Source organism: Ailuropoda melanoleuca, chromosome 3, assembly GCF_002007445.2.
Source record: "Ailuropoda melanoleuca isolate Jingjing chromosome 3, ASM200744v2, whole genome shotgun sequence".
Lineage (NCBI taxonomy): Eukaryota > Metazoa > Chordata > Mammalia > Carnivora > Ursidae > Ailuropoda > Ailuropoda melanoleuca.
In genome coordinates, this window is record NC_048220.1 from 100,242,586 (window position 1) to 100,258,330 (window position 15,745).

The following is a 15,745-nucleotide window of genomic DNA, read 5'->3' on the forward strand; positions in this document are numbered from 1 at the left end:
TCACATATCCTTTGGTTCCTCTGGGCTGTTCACATTTTTTCAGATTTTGTTTTATATGATCTCGACAGTTTTGAGAAGTATTTGTCAAATATTCTGTAGAACGTGTCTCAGTTTGGTTGTTTGATGTTTTTCTCATGATTATAGTAGGATTATATTTTTTGGGAGGAAGACTTTACCACAGAGTTAAAGTGCCATTTACTCCACATCATAGCGAGGTGAAGACCATCAATGTGACTTATCTCTATTGATGCTGACCTTGGTTGCATGCCTGAGGTGGTGTTTGCCAGATCTCTCCACTCTAAAGGTAGTCTTTGTTCTTATTATCTTTGCTGGATGTTTTGGAAGAAAGTCACAATGTCCAGTCCACACGTAAGGAGTGGGAGTTACGCTGCACCTTCCCTCTAAGGAGGAAGTCTCTACTTAAATTATTTGGAATTCTTTTGGACAGAAGATTTGTCTCTTCTCCTTCACTTATTTATTGATTCAATCACTATATCGGTATAGATATTTCTTTTATACTTTGGGTTATAAACCAGTACTAATTTATTTTATTTTTCAGGTGTTCCATCTTTGGTCATTGGGAGCTTTTTCAGTTGTTTACTGGGCTCTGTTAGCAACTGCACCATTGTGGGTTCCATCTATCTATCATCTATCTATCTATCTATCTATCTATCTATCATCTATCTTTTTTTTAGCACTTTCATACTTTCTAGTACAAGATGCTCCTGATTTATTTGAAGTATTTGCTGCCCTAGTCCTAGGATCAGCCATTTTTCAAAGAGCCCTGGTTCCTTCTACTGGAGAGTGGTACTTGAAAACTAATACCTGGGTGTTAGGCGTGCTCAATAGGTACATTTTTAAAACTAAAATTATTCTAAAAGGCATAACTAAAAAAATAGTTCAATGCCTTTCCTATTCCTTCCCAACTCTTCTGAGTTGTTTCTTCTTTTTTCTTTCCCTTCTATAGTACAAATAATGTGCTTATACTGGTATTGTTTGATTGATCACTCTGATCACCATCTATTGACCTCCTGTAAAGGTCAATAGGGTTTGGCTTTCTTGCACCCCCCCCCACTTCCTCTCTGCCCATCTTCCCAATGTATTCATATCATAATTTTGTGTTAAACTAGTAGCCAGGGTTTACATTATCATGACCATGTAACTATCTTTCACATCGAGCAAATGAACTATAATTACATATTCTTTCTGGTACTATATATTTGCTTTCCTGATTGTAATCAGTGTCTCATGTTTTCCTTTTCTTAATTTTCCAAATGTTTATCAAAATTCATCCTGAATGATTCAACCCCTTTCTGTCAAAGACCTATTGAATCTATTTTCAAAATACCTAAATGCATGAGACAATCTACCAGTTACACTTACCACTGCCACCCCAAACCTTATCCCTCTGACCTTCTGCTCCAGCCTGCTTTGCTCATTGTGGTAACCAGCCTGCAAAGATGCTTCCCCTTTCCCTCCAGCGAACTTCCTGGTATTCATACCCTTGTATTGTTTCTTCTACTTGAATCTGGGATGGTCTTATAACTTACTTTTTGACCAACAGAATGCAATAGAAATGATCCTGAATCACATGCAGGTTTAGGTCATAACCTTTACAGGTTCTTCCTGGGTCTGTTGGAATGCTCATTTTTGAGAAAGCCAGATACTACGTAAGAAATTCATTTACTCTGAGACTGCCATACTGTAAGGAAGCCCAAGATGGCTTGCGGAAAGGCCATGTGGAGAGATAGGGTTGCCAGTTCAGCTCTTAGATCTTCTAGGCATCCTATCAATTTGCTAAATGTGAGTGGAAAAAGTCATCTTGGATGTTGTCATCTTTTCCATATTGAAGACTTACTCCACATGTCTCAGATCCTTGGTTGTCTATTCATATTTAAAGTGACACACTAAAAACTAGGAGTGCTGCGTACATGACTGAGGCTCATGCACTGATGACTTTATCGAAGGACACTTGTGTTCGTATTGTTGTGGGACACCTAAACATCAATATCTGTAAGTGTTTTTTTTTTTTTTAAAGATTTTATTTATTTATTTGACAGAGATAGAGACAGCCAGCGAGAGAGGGAACACAAGCAGGGGGAGTGGGAGAGGAAGAAGCAGGCTCATAGCAGAGGAGCCTGATGTGGGGCTCGGATCCCAGAACGCCGGGATCACGCCCTGAGCCGAAGGCAGACGCTTAACCGCTGTGCCACCCAGGCGCCCCTGTAAGTGTTTTTTTTTAAGTCATTCAGTTCATGCAGAGATTCAACACCCCAGTTCACTAGGGAGAGGATTGCACAGTTTACTGGGTATTCAGTGGGAGGTTTTTCTCTGAGTCCCTCTATTTTCATCCCTTCCCCCCCGTTTTTCTGGCTTCTCTGAGTCCAGAGCCTCATCCAATATTTGTATTTTCACCAATACTTTTATTGTGAGCAATTTTGAATGTATGAGGCTCATTCGGCTGGTTACAATCAAATGAGGTCTTTTTTTTTTAACCTAGAGCATTTGTGCATCCTTAAATTCCCTCTCTGGGGCTGGGTGGGATCTGGCTGGCCACTGGTATGGATGGTCTCATGCCTGTACTACCCTAAGGATCACAGGTAAAAGGAGGGTGTAGTGATTTGGGGCATGGACTTTGGGATCAGGGATACTTGGGTTTGAGTCCTGTTTCACACCTTAGCTGTCAATGTCATCTATATAGCTCCCTTAAGTCTCAGTTTCTTCATTGTGTTAAATGGGAAAAAATATTATCTATTTCTTAGCGCCATGAGAATTAAATAATACATCTGTATCATGTTGCAGAGTGCCTGGCATATAACTAAGGATTCAATAACCAATGATGATGATCTAAGTCTATCTTACTTAGTTACTTACTTACTTACTTAATTGATTGATTCATTTTACATGGAGCCCAATACAGGGCTTGAACTCACAATCCTGAGATCATGACCTGAGCTGAGATCAGATGCCACCCAGGTGCCCCTAAGACTCTTTTGGAAAACACATCGGGTTGATTTGATTCCTCCTCTAACTGGTTCTGTGGTTTTGGATAGATCACCGAATCTATACAGGCAAGCCTTGTAATCTGGTTCATGACTTATCTTTTATGCTCTTCTCCATCAGGTGGCTTCACTTAAAAAGTGGTAGAATTGGGTCCTGACCTTGGGTTTCTTTGTTACCCGAGCCCATCCTCTAATGGCCACAGTAGGCTTCTTCTACTGAATTCTTCTTTCCTTGCCAAGTAAACTCTAATGGTGATTTTGGCTTATGTGACAGTTGATTGCAGCCCTGCTTTTCTTTCTCTGTTATCAGGGTAAAGGAACCAAAGATCTGAGGGATGGAAAACTAGGTGAATCAGGTTAAGGAAGCAGAGCTAAATTCTAGAATAACTTTCCTTTGGCCCCTATGAGGAGCCCGTGTGTAAACAGCTGCCAGTGAGGAGAGTTCACTGCGTTTTATTCTGAGCTGCACAGTAGCCACGTGGACTGTAGCTCGTGCACAGCTCACACACGCACGTACACACGAGCGCATGCATGGCTGCTAACACACAGGTAGGAAACCCCTCAATACACACGGACAAAGGAATAGAGGTGCCACCTCACTATCCATGTGCATGTTTGCACATACACTAGTGGCTGGGACAAAAGTGCTCAGCACATTTTACTGTACCTCCCAGATTGAGGGAGACCATTCAGGAGGGCGGAAAGGGAAGATTATGAGGCAGAAAGAGAAATGAAACTCAAAGGTCCTGCCCTGTCAGCATTCACTGGAGTATAAGAAATGGGCTTTGGACAGACAGACTGACTCCTGGGGCCTGCCAACCATCAAAATGTCCAAAGGGCCTCTAATTCTCTGGCTGCTGATTGAGCTTGGGCGGCTTTCTCTGAGTAAGTGTTCTGAATCCTTCCATGCAGGAGTCCCTGGAGAGCTTGGCATCCCGTGATAGATTCCCATGGCTGAACCAGCCTTGGTAGAGCAGAAGCCTGCTTCATTCCTCCTTTCCTCCAGGCTTCCTTCTTTGGAGTGCCTCTCTCCTTCCTTGTTACATGGGATTTTATCCTGACACTGGTTGTGGAGTTTTAGGGTAGGATAATTTGTGTTCATATCAGAAATGACCATTTAAGAAGAAATACAAGATAAGTGGTCAGATGAGATGGGGAAAAGGAATTTCCTCCATAGGTGTTATTAGCACCATTGGAGCCTGGGGAATTTGTTGTGCAAGAGCTCTTATTATAATTCTTATTCTTCCTCTTGATTTTCAGGAGTTTTAGTTTGCTTTTTGTTTTATTCTGCTGGGGAGGAGGCTTCAAAGTGAGGTTTCTTTTCAGCACATTGTTTCCAGGTTTTAGACGATGCAGATGGACAAACTCCGGTTGGGCCAGCTTAGATTTCTGCATCCTGGCAGCGCAGGGCAAACTGCTTGGCGCTGAGCTGCAATTGTGTCTGGTCACTAACCACAAACGTTAGGAACCTGTCGAAATTGCTCTGGCTCCTCTGTGTATGAAATGAGGGACTTTGGTAAGACCAGTTTGAACAATCCATGATTCCAGGACTAGACAGTAGTTAAAGTCCCTAGCGCTTTTACAAAGTTCGTCGTTACTTGCACATGACCTTTCAAATATGCTCCATGAGAAAACACCCACATTCCAAGGAAAACAAATGTGTTCTCTCTACCCTTCAAACCTTTGTCGTGCTGATTTTTTCTGACTTTCTTTCCTCTGGAACTACGGGCATTCTCAGGACCCCACCCAAGTAAGGCTTTTCCTGAGTCCTCGGAGCCCCCAGACGGGCGGGTTTGGGTGTTTCTGCTCTGAGTTCCTATCTCCCGTGGAGTCATTCATCAGAGAACTTATCGCCCTGTAGTAACTGATCATTTAATTGCCTCTCTTGCCAGATACTCTGTAGGAGTTAACTGAATGAAGGCAGGCCCTGTCACTTTCTTTATCAGTGTCTTCACTGGTCTTTATCTTGTCCTGAGTAAGTTACCATGTGGAGGTTTTATTAGCTGAAGGTTGCTGGAGTCTATGTCCACATTTCCTGCTACTGGCCGGACACTGATTGTCTGGACTTCTCCAATCCCACTTGAAGGAACCAACACCTGGAGAATGGTCTGTTTCTTGTTTTTCATTTGTGCCTTTTCTAAAATGACCAATTTAGAAGAGAGCAACTGCTCAGAATCACCAAGGATCAATCAGGGCTGGACATGCTCTTAAAAGATGTGGAATGAGGGGTACCTGGGCGGCTCAGTCAGTTAAGCGCCTGCCTTCGGCTCAGGTCATGACCCAGGGTCATGGGGTCTAGCCTCGTGTCAGGGGAAGCCTGCTTGTCCCTCTCCCTCTGTCCCTCCTCCCCGTGCTTGTGTGCTCTTTCTTTCAAATAAATAATAAATAAAATCTTGGAAAAAAAGACGTGGAATGAAACCCTTATTCTGTAAATGGTGAAACTTAAACCCAGGTTGGTAGAGGACCTTTCTTGAGGTCACCAGCTGGAGAAGGAAACCAGCTGGCACCAGAACCTTCGTTGCACCTACCATCCTGGGTAATTTCCGAAGAGGGAAATTGATTTGATGCCAATGATTCCTCTACTCCAAGATACTTTTGTAACGGCAAGGATCAGCTTCTCATCTTATTTCTAAATTCTGAAATGCTTGGTTACTTGTACCAATACTTTACTAATTTCATGTGGCATTTGATACTTCATTGCATGTGAACCTCAGAACTATTTCTGAAGCACGTATTATATATCCCCTTTGTCTTCTGATGATAATGAGGTCGGGATTATTGTGGCTTTCCTCCAAGAGCACAAAAGCAGTAACTGGCAGAATGAGGTTTACAATGTAAGCCTAATGACTGTTGTTCTGCCACACCAAATTGCATGCTTCCTTTTTTTAATATTAATTTTTAATCAGATCAGTGATACAGAAACACCCTTGGTGAGAAAAATAATAGCCATTATAAAGCTAAAACCCCTTTGACTATTACTTCCAGCCCCAGATGCTTTCCTCTGATCACAGCGGTGACTGGTACAATAAGTTAGGTGTATATCCCACCAGACACTTTTCTCTGCATTTACCTTCATTTGTCTCTGCCCTCACAAAAAAAATGCAAACTGTTTTATTTATGTTAGCAGATGCTTTTATATTTCATGTGTTGTTTTGAATTTGCCCTTTTCATACATTAATAAGGCTTGAAGTTTTCATATCCACTGATAGAGCTCTCTCTACTTTTACTAACCTTGGAATGACTATAGGGAAAGAATGATTCATTCATGATTTCTTGGAATGCATATGCCACAGTTTTGCTATTCCCCATACACACATCGTTCATTTCATTCACATACTCATGAAAGCTGCAGCAAACATTTGCTAATAGGTTTCCTTGAGCACGTGTATTTTTCTAGGGTGCATAACAAAACATGAAATTGCTAAGGTTTAGCTGGGATACACGCATGTTCGGTATTAATGGAAACTGCCAGATTACCCTACAGTGTGGCTCTACCAATTAACCTCCCATTTTATTCCAGTATACTCCAGTAGTCTATGTCATTTCCTAGCTGCCTGTCTGGCCAAACTTGATATCATTGACATTCTATTTTTTTTGTCGTTGTTCTGTAAAAACATTTTCTTATTATGTTCCGTTAGCCACTGTATAGTACATCACTAGTTTTTGATGTAGTGTTCAATGATTCATTAGTTGTGTATAACACCCAGTGCTCATCACAATCGTTGGCATTCTAAAATTTTGCCCGTCTTACAGGTGAACTTTACCAGCTGCTCACCTTTCCTCATCTATGCATGTTCTGTCTGCTGTCAATTTTTCTTTCTGGTCCTTTCATACTGAGTAGTAGGATGCCTCCTTCTATATACACTATGATACTGGAAAAATAAACTGCCCATTTCCAGCAGAAATAATTCCTGCATATATTTGTTATTAGTCTTCCAAATATAGGAACAAGCTCATGTTGTAGAAGTTGTTAGTTTTAGGAGCATATGTTCTGTGTCGCTAATATAGGTGAAGGTGATGCAAATGAATTTCTTGTTTATTTTTCCTTGTTTCCTGGTGGGCAAAAGGGACTTCTAAAGCATTTGTGATCATTGAAACATTTCTACTACAATGAAGTGAAGACACTGTGATTTCAGGGAAGGCTCCAGGCTGGCCTGAATTTGGTGACTCTTAGGGTTTGCGTTCACCTTCTTCTAGAGAGGGATATGTGGACATTCCTGACACTTGAGTCAGAGAGGAACCTGTGACTGCTGGCCCTGTCTTATACAACTTAGCCAACTGGGTCCACAAAGTTAGTGAATGGAGAGTCTCATAGGAAGTTACATTGGAGAAAACAAGAAGCAGGATCTACGCAGCCCAGTGGGAGCAGGATAGAGTCCTGATGATCTGAAGCTTCAGCCTAGCTTCAATAGCATTTTGGGGGGGTCGTGGGGGGTGCTTAGAACAATTGCTGATGCTCTGTTAAACCAGTCGGCTTAATATTTGCAGCAGTGAAAATGTTTCACAGATTCTCAGAGATGGGTGTAATCTTAGAAGAGCTTGTCTAGTGGTCCTCACACATTGGGTGAGTAGCAAGCAACATCAGAATGACCTGGAGAATTTGGTCATGTATATTTCAATGGGTCTTGGCCTCGGAGATTCTGATTCAGGGTTGGACAATGAAATTTGTATTTTTAACAAGCTCCCCAGGTCATGCTGATGAGCAGCCAAAGCTGGGAAAGATGACTACCTCACTTTAGAAATAGTGATACCTTCCATCTCACACAGCTAATTTGGTAAAACTAACCTTCCAGCATTTCTGTATGTCACGGCTCCCATTCTATCTAATTCCTGTGGTCCCTTCCAGTTCTAATATTAAAAACGTTTTCATACTCCACCTAACTTCATATTCTCTAACAACAAATAAACGGTCCAGAGCAATTAATTTCTGCATCCAGTACTGGAAGAAGAGAAGGAAGACAGAATGTAGTTCAAAAGCCTAAGTTACTGCCATGGCATTCTCTGGGTTGGAGGGCAGAGGGAGGCCCTTTTGAGGCATTTGGGTCTGTAGTGCATGTTCACTGCTTATTGAGACAGGGTGGGTGGAGTGCTGGTTTTGGATCTGTTCATATGACTTAGTGGAATTGGATTAAAGGGTTGGTCTTTCCACTGGAGCATTTTTTTGTTTATTGAATGATACTCAAGATCAGAGTTTTTATTTTTATTTATTTTATTTTTTATTTTTTTAAAAAAATTTTATTGGGGCACCTGGGTGGCACAGCGGTTGAGCGTCTGTCTTCGGCTCAGGGCGTGATCCCGGTGTTATAGGATCGAGCCCCACATCAGGCTCCTCCACTATGAGCCTGCTTCTTCCTCTCCCACTCCCCCTGCTTGTGTTCCCTCTCTCTCTGGCTGTCTCTATCTCTGTCGAATAAATAAATAAAATCTTTAAAAAAATTTATTTATTTATTTGACAGAGAGAGAAAGAGCATGAGCAGGGAGGAGGGGCAGAGGGAGAGAGAGAAGCAGGCTCCCCACTGAGCAGAGAGCCTAATGCCCGCTGGGATCATGACCTGACCGAAGGCAGATGCTTAATTGACTGAGCCACCCAGGTGCCCCCAAAGCAGAGTTTTAAAATCAGCCAAAATGTCTTGTTGTGGAGATGACTTCAGACACTCACGTGGGTCAACTGTCTCCAGTTAGGGGACTAAAGGGTGTGGAATTAGGGCAGCAGCTAAGGGCACATCAGAATTTAGGCTAAAAAGATATGCGCTATGAATCTTTTCATCTTCCTGGAAGTGTCTATCGTGTAAACACCGTGTAGCATATTTGAGAGATTTTAGAACCGCACAGCCTATTTTTCTCATCTTTCCTCACAGCTTCAGCTGCACCAGAGACTGTGAGAGCATATTTGGGTCAGACGGTGACTCTGCCCTGTATGTACCCGTCTTGGTCTACGAGCAGAAACAGCATGTGCTGGGGCAAGGGTGAGTGTCCCAAATCCAAATGCAACGAGGAGCTTCTCCAGACCGATGGGGTAAGGGTGCTGTCCAGGAAGTCACCAAAATACGAACTTCAGGGCAGTATCTGGAGAGGCGATGTCTCCTTGACCATCTCCAACACCAATGAAGATGACAGCAGTGTGTACTGTTGCCGCATAGAGGTCCCTGGCTGGTTCAACGATGTGAAGAAGCACATTCGCCTGCAGCTGAGGAGAGGTGCGTGCACGAAGGGGCTTGTGTCTGTGGAAGGAGAGATCCAACAGTTAATGGGGAATGGATTCAGTGGGTGGTGTTCGGGAGGCTGCAGGTGCTCAAGGATGAGTGGGCAGATTCAATCTAAGATGTGTTGCTATGGCTAGAGGCCACAGTATGGAGCAAATACCCATGGGGGCCAAGAAGATCGTAGAAATGAGTGAGTGGAGGGTACATGGGGAAGACAACCAGGGAATTGCAGGGTCAATGTGCAGAGGGCCTCTGCTTCTTACCCAGGAGATTGTCACTTTGCAGAAATTTGTGTGCAGTGTTTTCAGATCTCCCAATTTTTATGTGCATGACATTGATTTTTGCATGTTGGCAAAGATTAAAAAAAGAACTACCACATAAACTAAATAAAGTGTGTCCATGGGTCAGCTTCAGTCTGTCAACCAATAGTTTGCTACTTCCAGCAAAGGGGAAAGGACATGAGATTTGGAGATAGTCATAGCAGTTTTCAGGTGGCCTTTCCCTCTGTTACTATTAGGTGCTTTTGATGAAATTGAACTCTGGTGGAACTCAAAGATTTGAGCTGCGTGGAAGGCATGCAGCCTTCCTATGGTTGAATTATGGTTGAATTCCTATGGTTAAATTATGCTCACAGTAATCAGCTTTCCTGCTTGTTTGGAATGAAGCCTCTCAGAATTAGCTCTGTGTTCAGCCTGCATCAAAGATGGAAGATTCTTGTCCTCTGTTCCTCACTGGGTAGGCATCTAGGGAGGCAGGGTCCTATGCTTATAGCCACATACTTAACAAGATTCTCAGGTGACTCCAATGCACTCTAAAATTTGAGAACAACTTATGCGGAATCTTCTCATTAGAGAATTTCTTTTTCTTTTTTTTTTAAATTTTATTTATTTATTTGAGAGAGAGAGTGGGAGAGCACAAGCAAGGGGAGGGGCAGAGGAAGAGGGAGAAGCAGGCTCCCTGCTGAGCAGGGAGCCCTATGTGGGGCTCGATCCCAGGACCCTGGGATCATGACCTGAGCCGAAGGCAGACGCTTAACCAACTAGGCCACCCAGGCAGCCCATCATTAAAGAACTTTCATACACATTAGTATATTTTTCTCTAAAAGTGACTTTGTGATAGAGAAGGTATTTTTCTGATTTATTGAAGTTTTATTGAAGTTAAATGATGCTAATCCAAGCCTTCTCTTTTCAAGCCTGGTATAACCAGCTATTATTTTATAAAATACTTGTTGAACTCAATATCTATGGGTCATTTCTAAGCTCACTGGAATCTTTTAGAGTTCATTGGAATTTGTCGTATTTAAGAGAGGGTAGCATATATAGAATAACTGTGGCTGATGAACCCAAATTCAAATGTCAGGGATGAGTGGTGTTGGCATAAACTTGTCTTTAATATCTGAAAGCATGGTGCACTGGGTGTTATACGCAACTAATGAAGCATCAAACTTTACATCGGAATCTGGGGATGTACTGTATGGTGATTAACATAATATAATAAAATTAAATTAAAAAAAAAAGAAAAAATATCTGAAAGAGAGTATATTCTCACCCATGTTGCATACTTTGGGCTCACTTTTTTTAGATTTTAATTTTATTTTATTGTGGAAAGATCGCCTAAGATGAGTTCTGCTCAGCAAACTTTCAAGTGTATAATAGAGTACCGTTAACTACAGGTACGATGTTGTTCAGCAGGACTCCAGAGCTTCTTCAACTTGCTTATCTGAGATTTTGTTTGGGCTCACTTTTGATGCAATCGTTCATTTGTTCATTGGTGCGATGTTTTTGGAACATCTCTCATGTGCCCAACACTGGGGTAGGTATTAGATTTGTAGCAGAGAACAATGGAAATAGCAGATTTCCCCTCATAGAGCTTACAGTCTCGTGCGAGAAACAGATGTTAAAACCATAATCATCAGATAAAATGTGCAGTTATGAAATGCAATAAATGCCGTGAAGATAAAGTTTGAGAGTTCAGAACCAAGAGACCTAATTGAGATCGCAGAATATGGGTGACCTTCCTTGCAGCCATAGCCTTTTAGCTGCAACAAGAGGGTTCAGTAGGAGTCAGCCTAATGAAGGGAGAGGCTAGGAAGCAACAGGTACAAAGTCCCTCCAGTGTGAGGTCAGTGCTCAGAAAAATTAAGAAAGGTCAGTGAGCTGGGAAAAAGCAAGAAGAGTAGAGTGGAGATCAGATGGAGTTTTGTGGGCCAAGGTGGGGGATTGGGTCCATTATTTCAAGGTCACGGAGGACCCAGTAGAAAGTTTTAAGCAGGGGACTGACATAATTATTTGTCATTTAAAAAGATTATTTTAGCCAATGTGTGAAGAACAGATTGGAAAGGCCAAGAGCAGAGGTAAGAAACCCAACTTTCATGGGCATTACAGTGGTCCAGGTCAGGGGACCAGGTGAAGGCATCAGAAATGGAGAGAAATTGCAGATCCCACATATATTTGTATGGTTTCCCTTTTCCTCTGTCTCTACTTGGTACCAGACATATCCTCTATTGGTTACAGCCCCAGCAACCAGGCGCACAAGAACACGTCTCCCAACCACCACCACCGCTCTGACAACAACCACAACTGTGCTTCCAACAACAGCTGTGCTTCCAACAACAGCTATGCTTCCAACAACAGCCATGACTATACCTGAGCTCACAGCCAGAACACCGCTTCAGACAAGAACCACCACTGCCCTCACGACAGTGGCAACTACGTGCCCTCCAACAATATCAACCTTTCTTTCTGAAGCCACCACAGTTCTTCCAACCCCTGAGCTTTCCACGGAAGGGCCCATCCTCACTGCAGGTACATGGTACATTTGGCCATTCTTTCCCTTCTGCCAGTCAGATGTATCTTGGGTCCCTGAAACAGGGTTCTTTTTACTGAATGGGGCAGTCCAGAGACTTGCTCTCGGGTCTCAGCGTGTGTGTGTGTGTGTACTGGTTTGCTAGGACTGTCATAACAAATGCCACAGACTGGGGGATTTAAACAATAGAAATTTATTTTCTCACAGTTACGGACACTAGAAGTCTGAGATAAGGGTGTCACTTGGGTTGATTTCTTCTGGGGCCTCTTTCCTTGGCTTAAGATGGTCACCTTCTCCCTGTGTTTTCACATGGTCTTCCCTCTGTGAATGTGTGTGGCCTAAACTTATCTTCTTATAAGAACACCACTCATTGAATTAGGACCCATCCATATAATCTCATTTTAGCTTAATTACCTCTTTCTCCAAATATGGCCACATTCTCAGGTACTGGGGTTCAGAATTTCAACATAGGAACTTTGGGGAATACAATTCATCTTATAACTGTGTGTGTGTGCACATGTTTCTGTGTGTGGGTGTCAGTGAGGATGTGGTTTCACTAATCTGTTCCTTTTCTTTGTTTTATGGTTTCTTCCCCCCCCACTCCACCCCCCCATTTTTTCCTTTTTTTTTTTTGAAAGTCAGTTTTGTTTTTTGTTCTTTTTTGTTCTCCAGTTGACCTTCCAGGAATCTTAGAGATATTTATTGAAGAACCAGGAAATGTCAACCGGGGTCAGAATCCAGTTGCAGTCTGCCAGGGGTTAAGTCTATGCCTGGGCATTAGAGATTGAGGAAAGGCCCCCAGATGTCTTAAAATATCCCTTGATGATGAACTAGTTCTACCCTTATTTCTTCCTTCCTTTTTTCTTCCCTCCCTCCCTTCCATTCTGTTCCTTTTTCCCCCGCTCCCTCTCCCCCAATCCCTTTTGATCCAGCATCTTGGACCCCCACTGAGTTACTAGCTCCATTACTTATGGGGCTTATCGAAGCTCCCACCATGTTTCAACCTCTGATTCTGCTGTAAGAATATTGGAAAACCATTAAGAGATAACGTGAAGGCTTTCTTAGATGTCTCAGCTCCCTCAGTAAGGCCTCAGTAGTTTAAATAGCTTGAAGATATTGAATTGGCTAATTCTGTTATATTCTGAATAGTCACCTAAAGTCCATGAATCATAAACCAGGCAAATTTTGTATGTATTATTTATTCTTTTAGCCTTTAAAATAATCATCTTAAAATATGACATTTGTAATTTTCTCCCCTTGATCCTAAAAATTACTTGTAATCCTTGAAGAAAACCTGAAATATGTTTAAAAAAACACAAAGACAACTATAAAAATAGCCCTGCATCCCACCACTCAGCACAAGCACTTATTTTTTTGCTCCCTTTTATTGAACTTTTTTTTCTCTTCCAGAGTCAGAAACTTTCTTTCTCTCCAGAGACCCTGAGAGAAGCACTGAGGTGACTTCTGGAAACATTGCCTTACTTACATCCAAAGGTATGAGGACACTTGGCTTCTTTTTCTTTTCCTCATTTCTTTCATTGAGGAGAGAAAAATGTCGTGGAATCAGATGACTAGAGGTGACTTTTGGGTCCTGTGTGCCATGAACCCCACCTAGGACAAATTGGACAGCATTTGTGACTCATTCATTCTTGTGGCTTTGAGAGAGAAAGGGAGATAGGGAGAGAGAGAGAGATTGCAAGAGAGATTGGGACTGACCTTGATTTGTTTGAGCAATTCTTCGTGGTAGCACATCTCTGGAGTATTCGCCTTTCCATTGCAGGCGTGGTAGCACTTAGCTGTCGCATCCTAATTCCAAGCACAATGATCTTTGTAGATCCCCTTGAGGGATGGATGTCCTCCCTTGACTCACTGGCTTTCTGTAGCAGAGGGAGAATTCTTTCATTCATGTGATCTTTCATCCATCCATCAAGCCTTCTTTAGTTATTTACTAGGGCCCAAGGGCAGAGACTACCCTAAAAATAAGCACCGTGATTCACATCCATCGGGTGCTAAAGAGAACTGCCCGTCCTTGGCTCCCTGTTCTACTCCTTTATGCCAGGGGTCTCTGGCCTTGGCTTATTGCCAGGTGAGTTGGAGAGCTGTATAACTTCATGCATATAATGGCCACAGGTGAGTGCCTGGCACGTTAGTAAACCCTCAAGTGGTAGATATTACTTAATGCGGCTTATAATCAAGTAGAAGAAAGCAGACATCTATGGAGTAAATCAATCAATCAATTATTGTGTTAGTACAATAGACAGAGGTAGTATGGGGGGGTCATGTGTGTGCTCTGGCATCTCACTGCCTGGGTGTAAGACCTGCTTCTTATCTGTTGTGTGACTCTGGGAAAGTTATTTTCTCTCTCTGGGCCTTGGCTTCCTCAGTGATAAAAAGGGACTGATAATAACACCTATCCTGTGTCTCTTTCTGAGGATTAAAGGAGAGGATGCATGTAGATCCCTGGAACAGTGTCTGGCATGTACTAGATGTTCAGTAAACATTAGCTCTTTTTTTTTTTTCTTTTTTAGGACAGAGTTAGTTTAGGGGACAGTGAGGCACCAAAAATTAAAAAAAGACAGGTGTTTACCTAAGTTTGTTTTCACTTTTCCTTTTTTTTTTTTTTTCTTCTCCCAGAGTCCGAAGGTTGGGTTCTCCAGTCAACAGCCCAGGTGTCAACATTAACATGGGAAATGAGTGATTCAATGACTTTTCCTCAGACAAGAGGTGAGGGGCTGTGCTCCTGAGGGCGGTTTTGTCTTTGGCCGTGAGAACGATCAGTCATCTGCCTGCTTGTCTTGGGATTCAGCTATTTTGGTTCCATTGTGGTCACATCCTCCATCTTCCCACAAGCTAGGATGAAAGTGAAATCTGCTAACAGCAACCGAGCTGGCTTCTTCCCTCCTCTGTCTCATTTTGGAAACCCCTCTGTTGGGATTCCCCTTTTTCCTTAGCTGCTTCTGTCTTGAAGTTAGAAATGCCAGAAAATCATTCATTCATTTTCAAAAATATTAGTAATTTATGGTAGGTTGCACAAATACTGCACCAACGTATTTTTGTTAGGGATGCATAAAAAGAGTAGAAAAAAGTTCTCTTTGACTCCCTGTCTTGAATCCCAGCCCTTCCTCTGATAATGACTGCTATTAGTTGAAGATGAGTATTCTTCAGATCTTTTTCTATTCGCTTATGTGTGTGTATAGATATAGAAAAATACAGTTTTGTTTTGTGTGTGGATTTTTAAAAAATTCTGTCATAGTGTATGCAGCCATCTGCATTTTGTTTTATTCACCTAACGTTATCTATTGGACCACTTTCTTCTCTAGTCCATGTAGATCTGTGTCATTATGTTAAATCGTTGTACAGTATTTTACACTATGGATACTTACAGAGTCCATTACCCACTAAGGGACATTGAGGTTGTTCTTTTTTTTTTTTAATTTTATTTATTTATTTGACAGAGATAGAGACAGCCAGTGAGAGAGGGAACACAAGCAAGGGGAGTGGGAGAGGAAGAAGCAGGCTTCCAGTGGAGGAGCCTGATGTGGGGCTCGATCCCAGAACACTGGGATCACGCCCTGAGCCGAAGGCAGACGCTTAACAACTGAGCCACCCAGGTGCCCCGACATTGAGGTTGTTCTAATATCTCGTTACCATAAGTAGTTTGCAGAGGACATCTTTGTATGTGAGTGTCTCGTTAAGTGTCTATGCCGGTGTTTTTCTCACTAGGGGGTGACCAAG

At 42.3% G+C, this 15,745-nt stretch overlaps 1 protein-coding gene across 1 annotated transcript in view; it reads left to right on the forward strand.

Annotated features, from left to right (window-relative positions):
- The first annotated feature begins 3,781 nt into the window (after positions 1-3,781).
- Positions 3,782-15,745, forward strand: part of TIMD4 (T cell immunoglobulin and mucin domain containing 4) — a 33,235-nt gene continuing 21,271 nt past the window's right edge. The window contains exons 1-5 of the mRNA XM_011219193.3: positions 3,782-3,887; positions 8,861-9,199; positions 11,719-12,009; positions 13,421-13,504; positions 14,645-14,734. Coding sequence (XP_011217495.1) covers positions 3,830-3,887; positions 8,861-9,199; positions 11,719-12,009; positions 13,421-13,504; positions 14,645-14,734 — 862 coding nt within the window. The 5' untranslated portion in view covers positions 3,782-3,829. The remainder of the gene's footprint in view (positions 3,888-8,860; positions 9,200-11,718; positions 12,010-13,420; positions 13,505-14,644; positions 14,735-15,745) is intronic.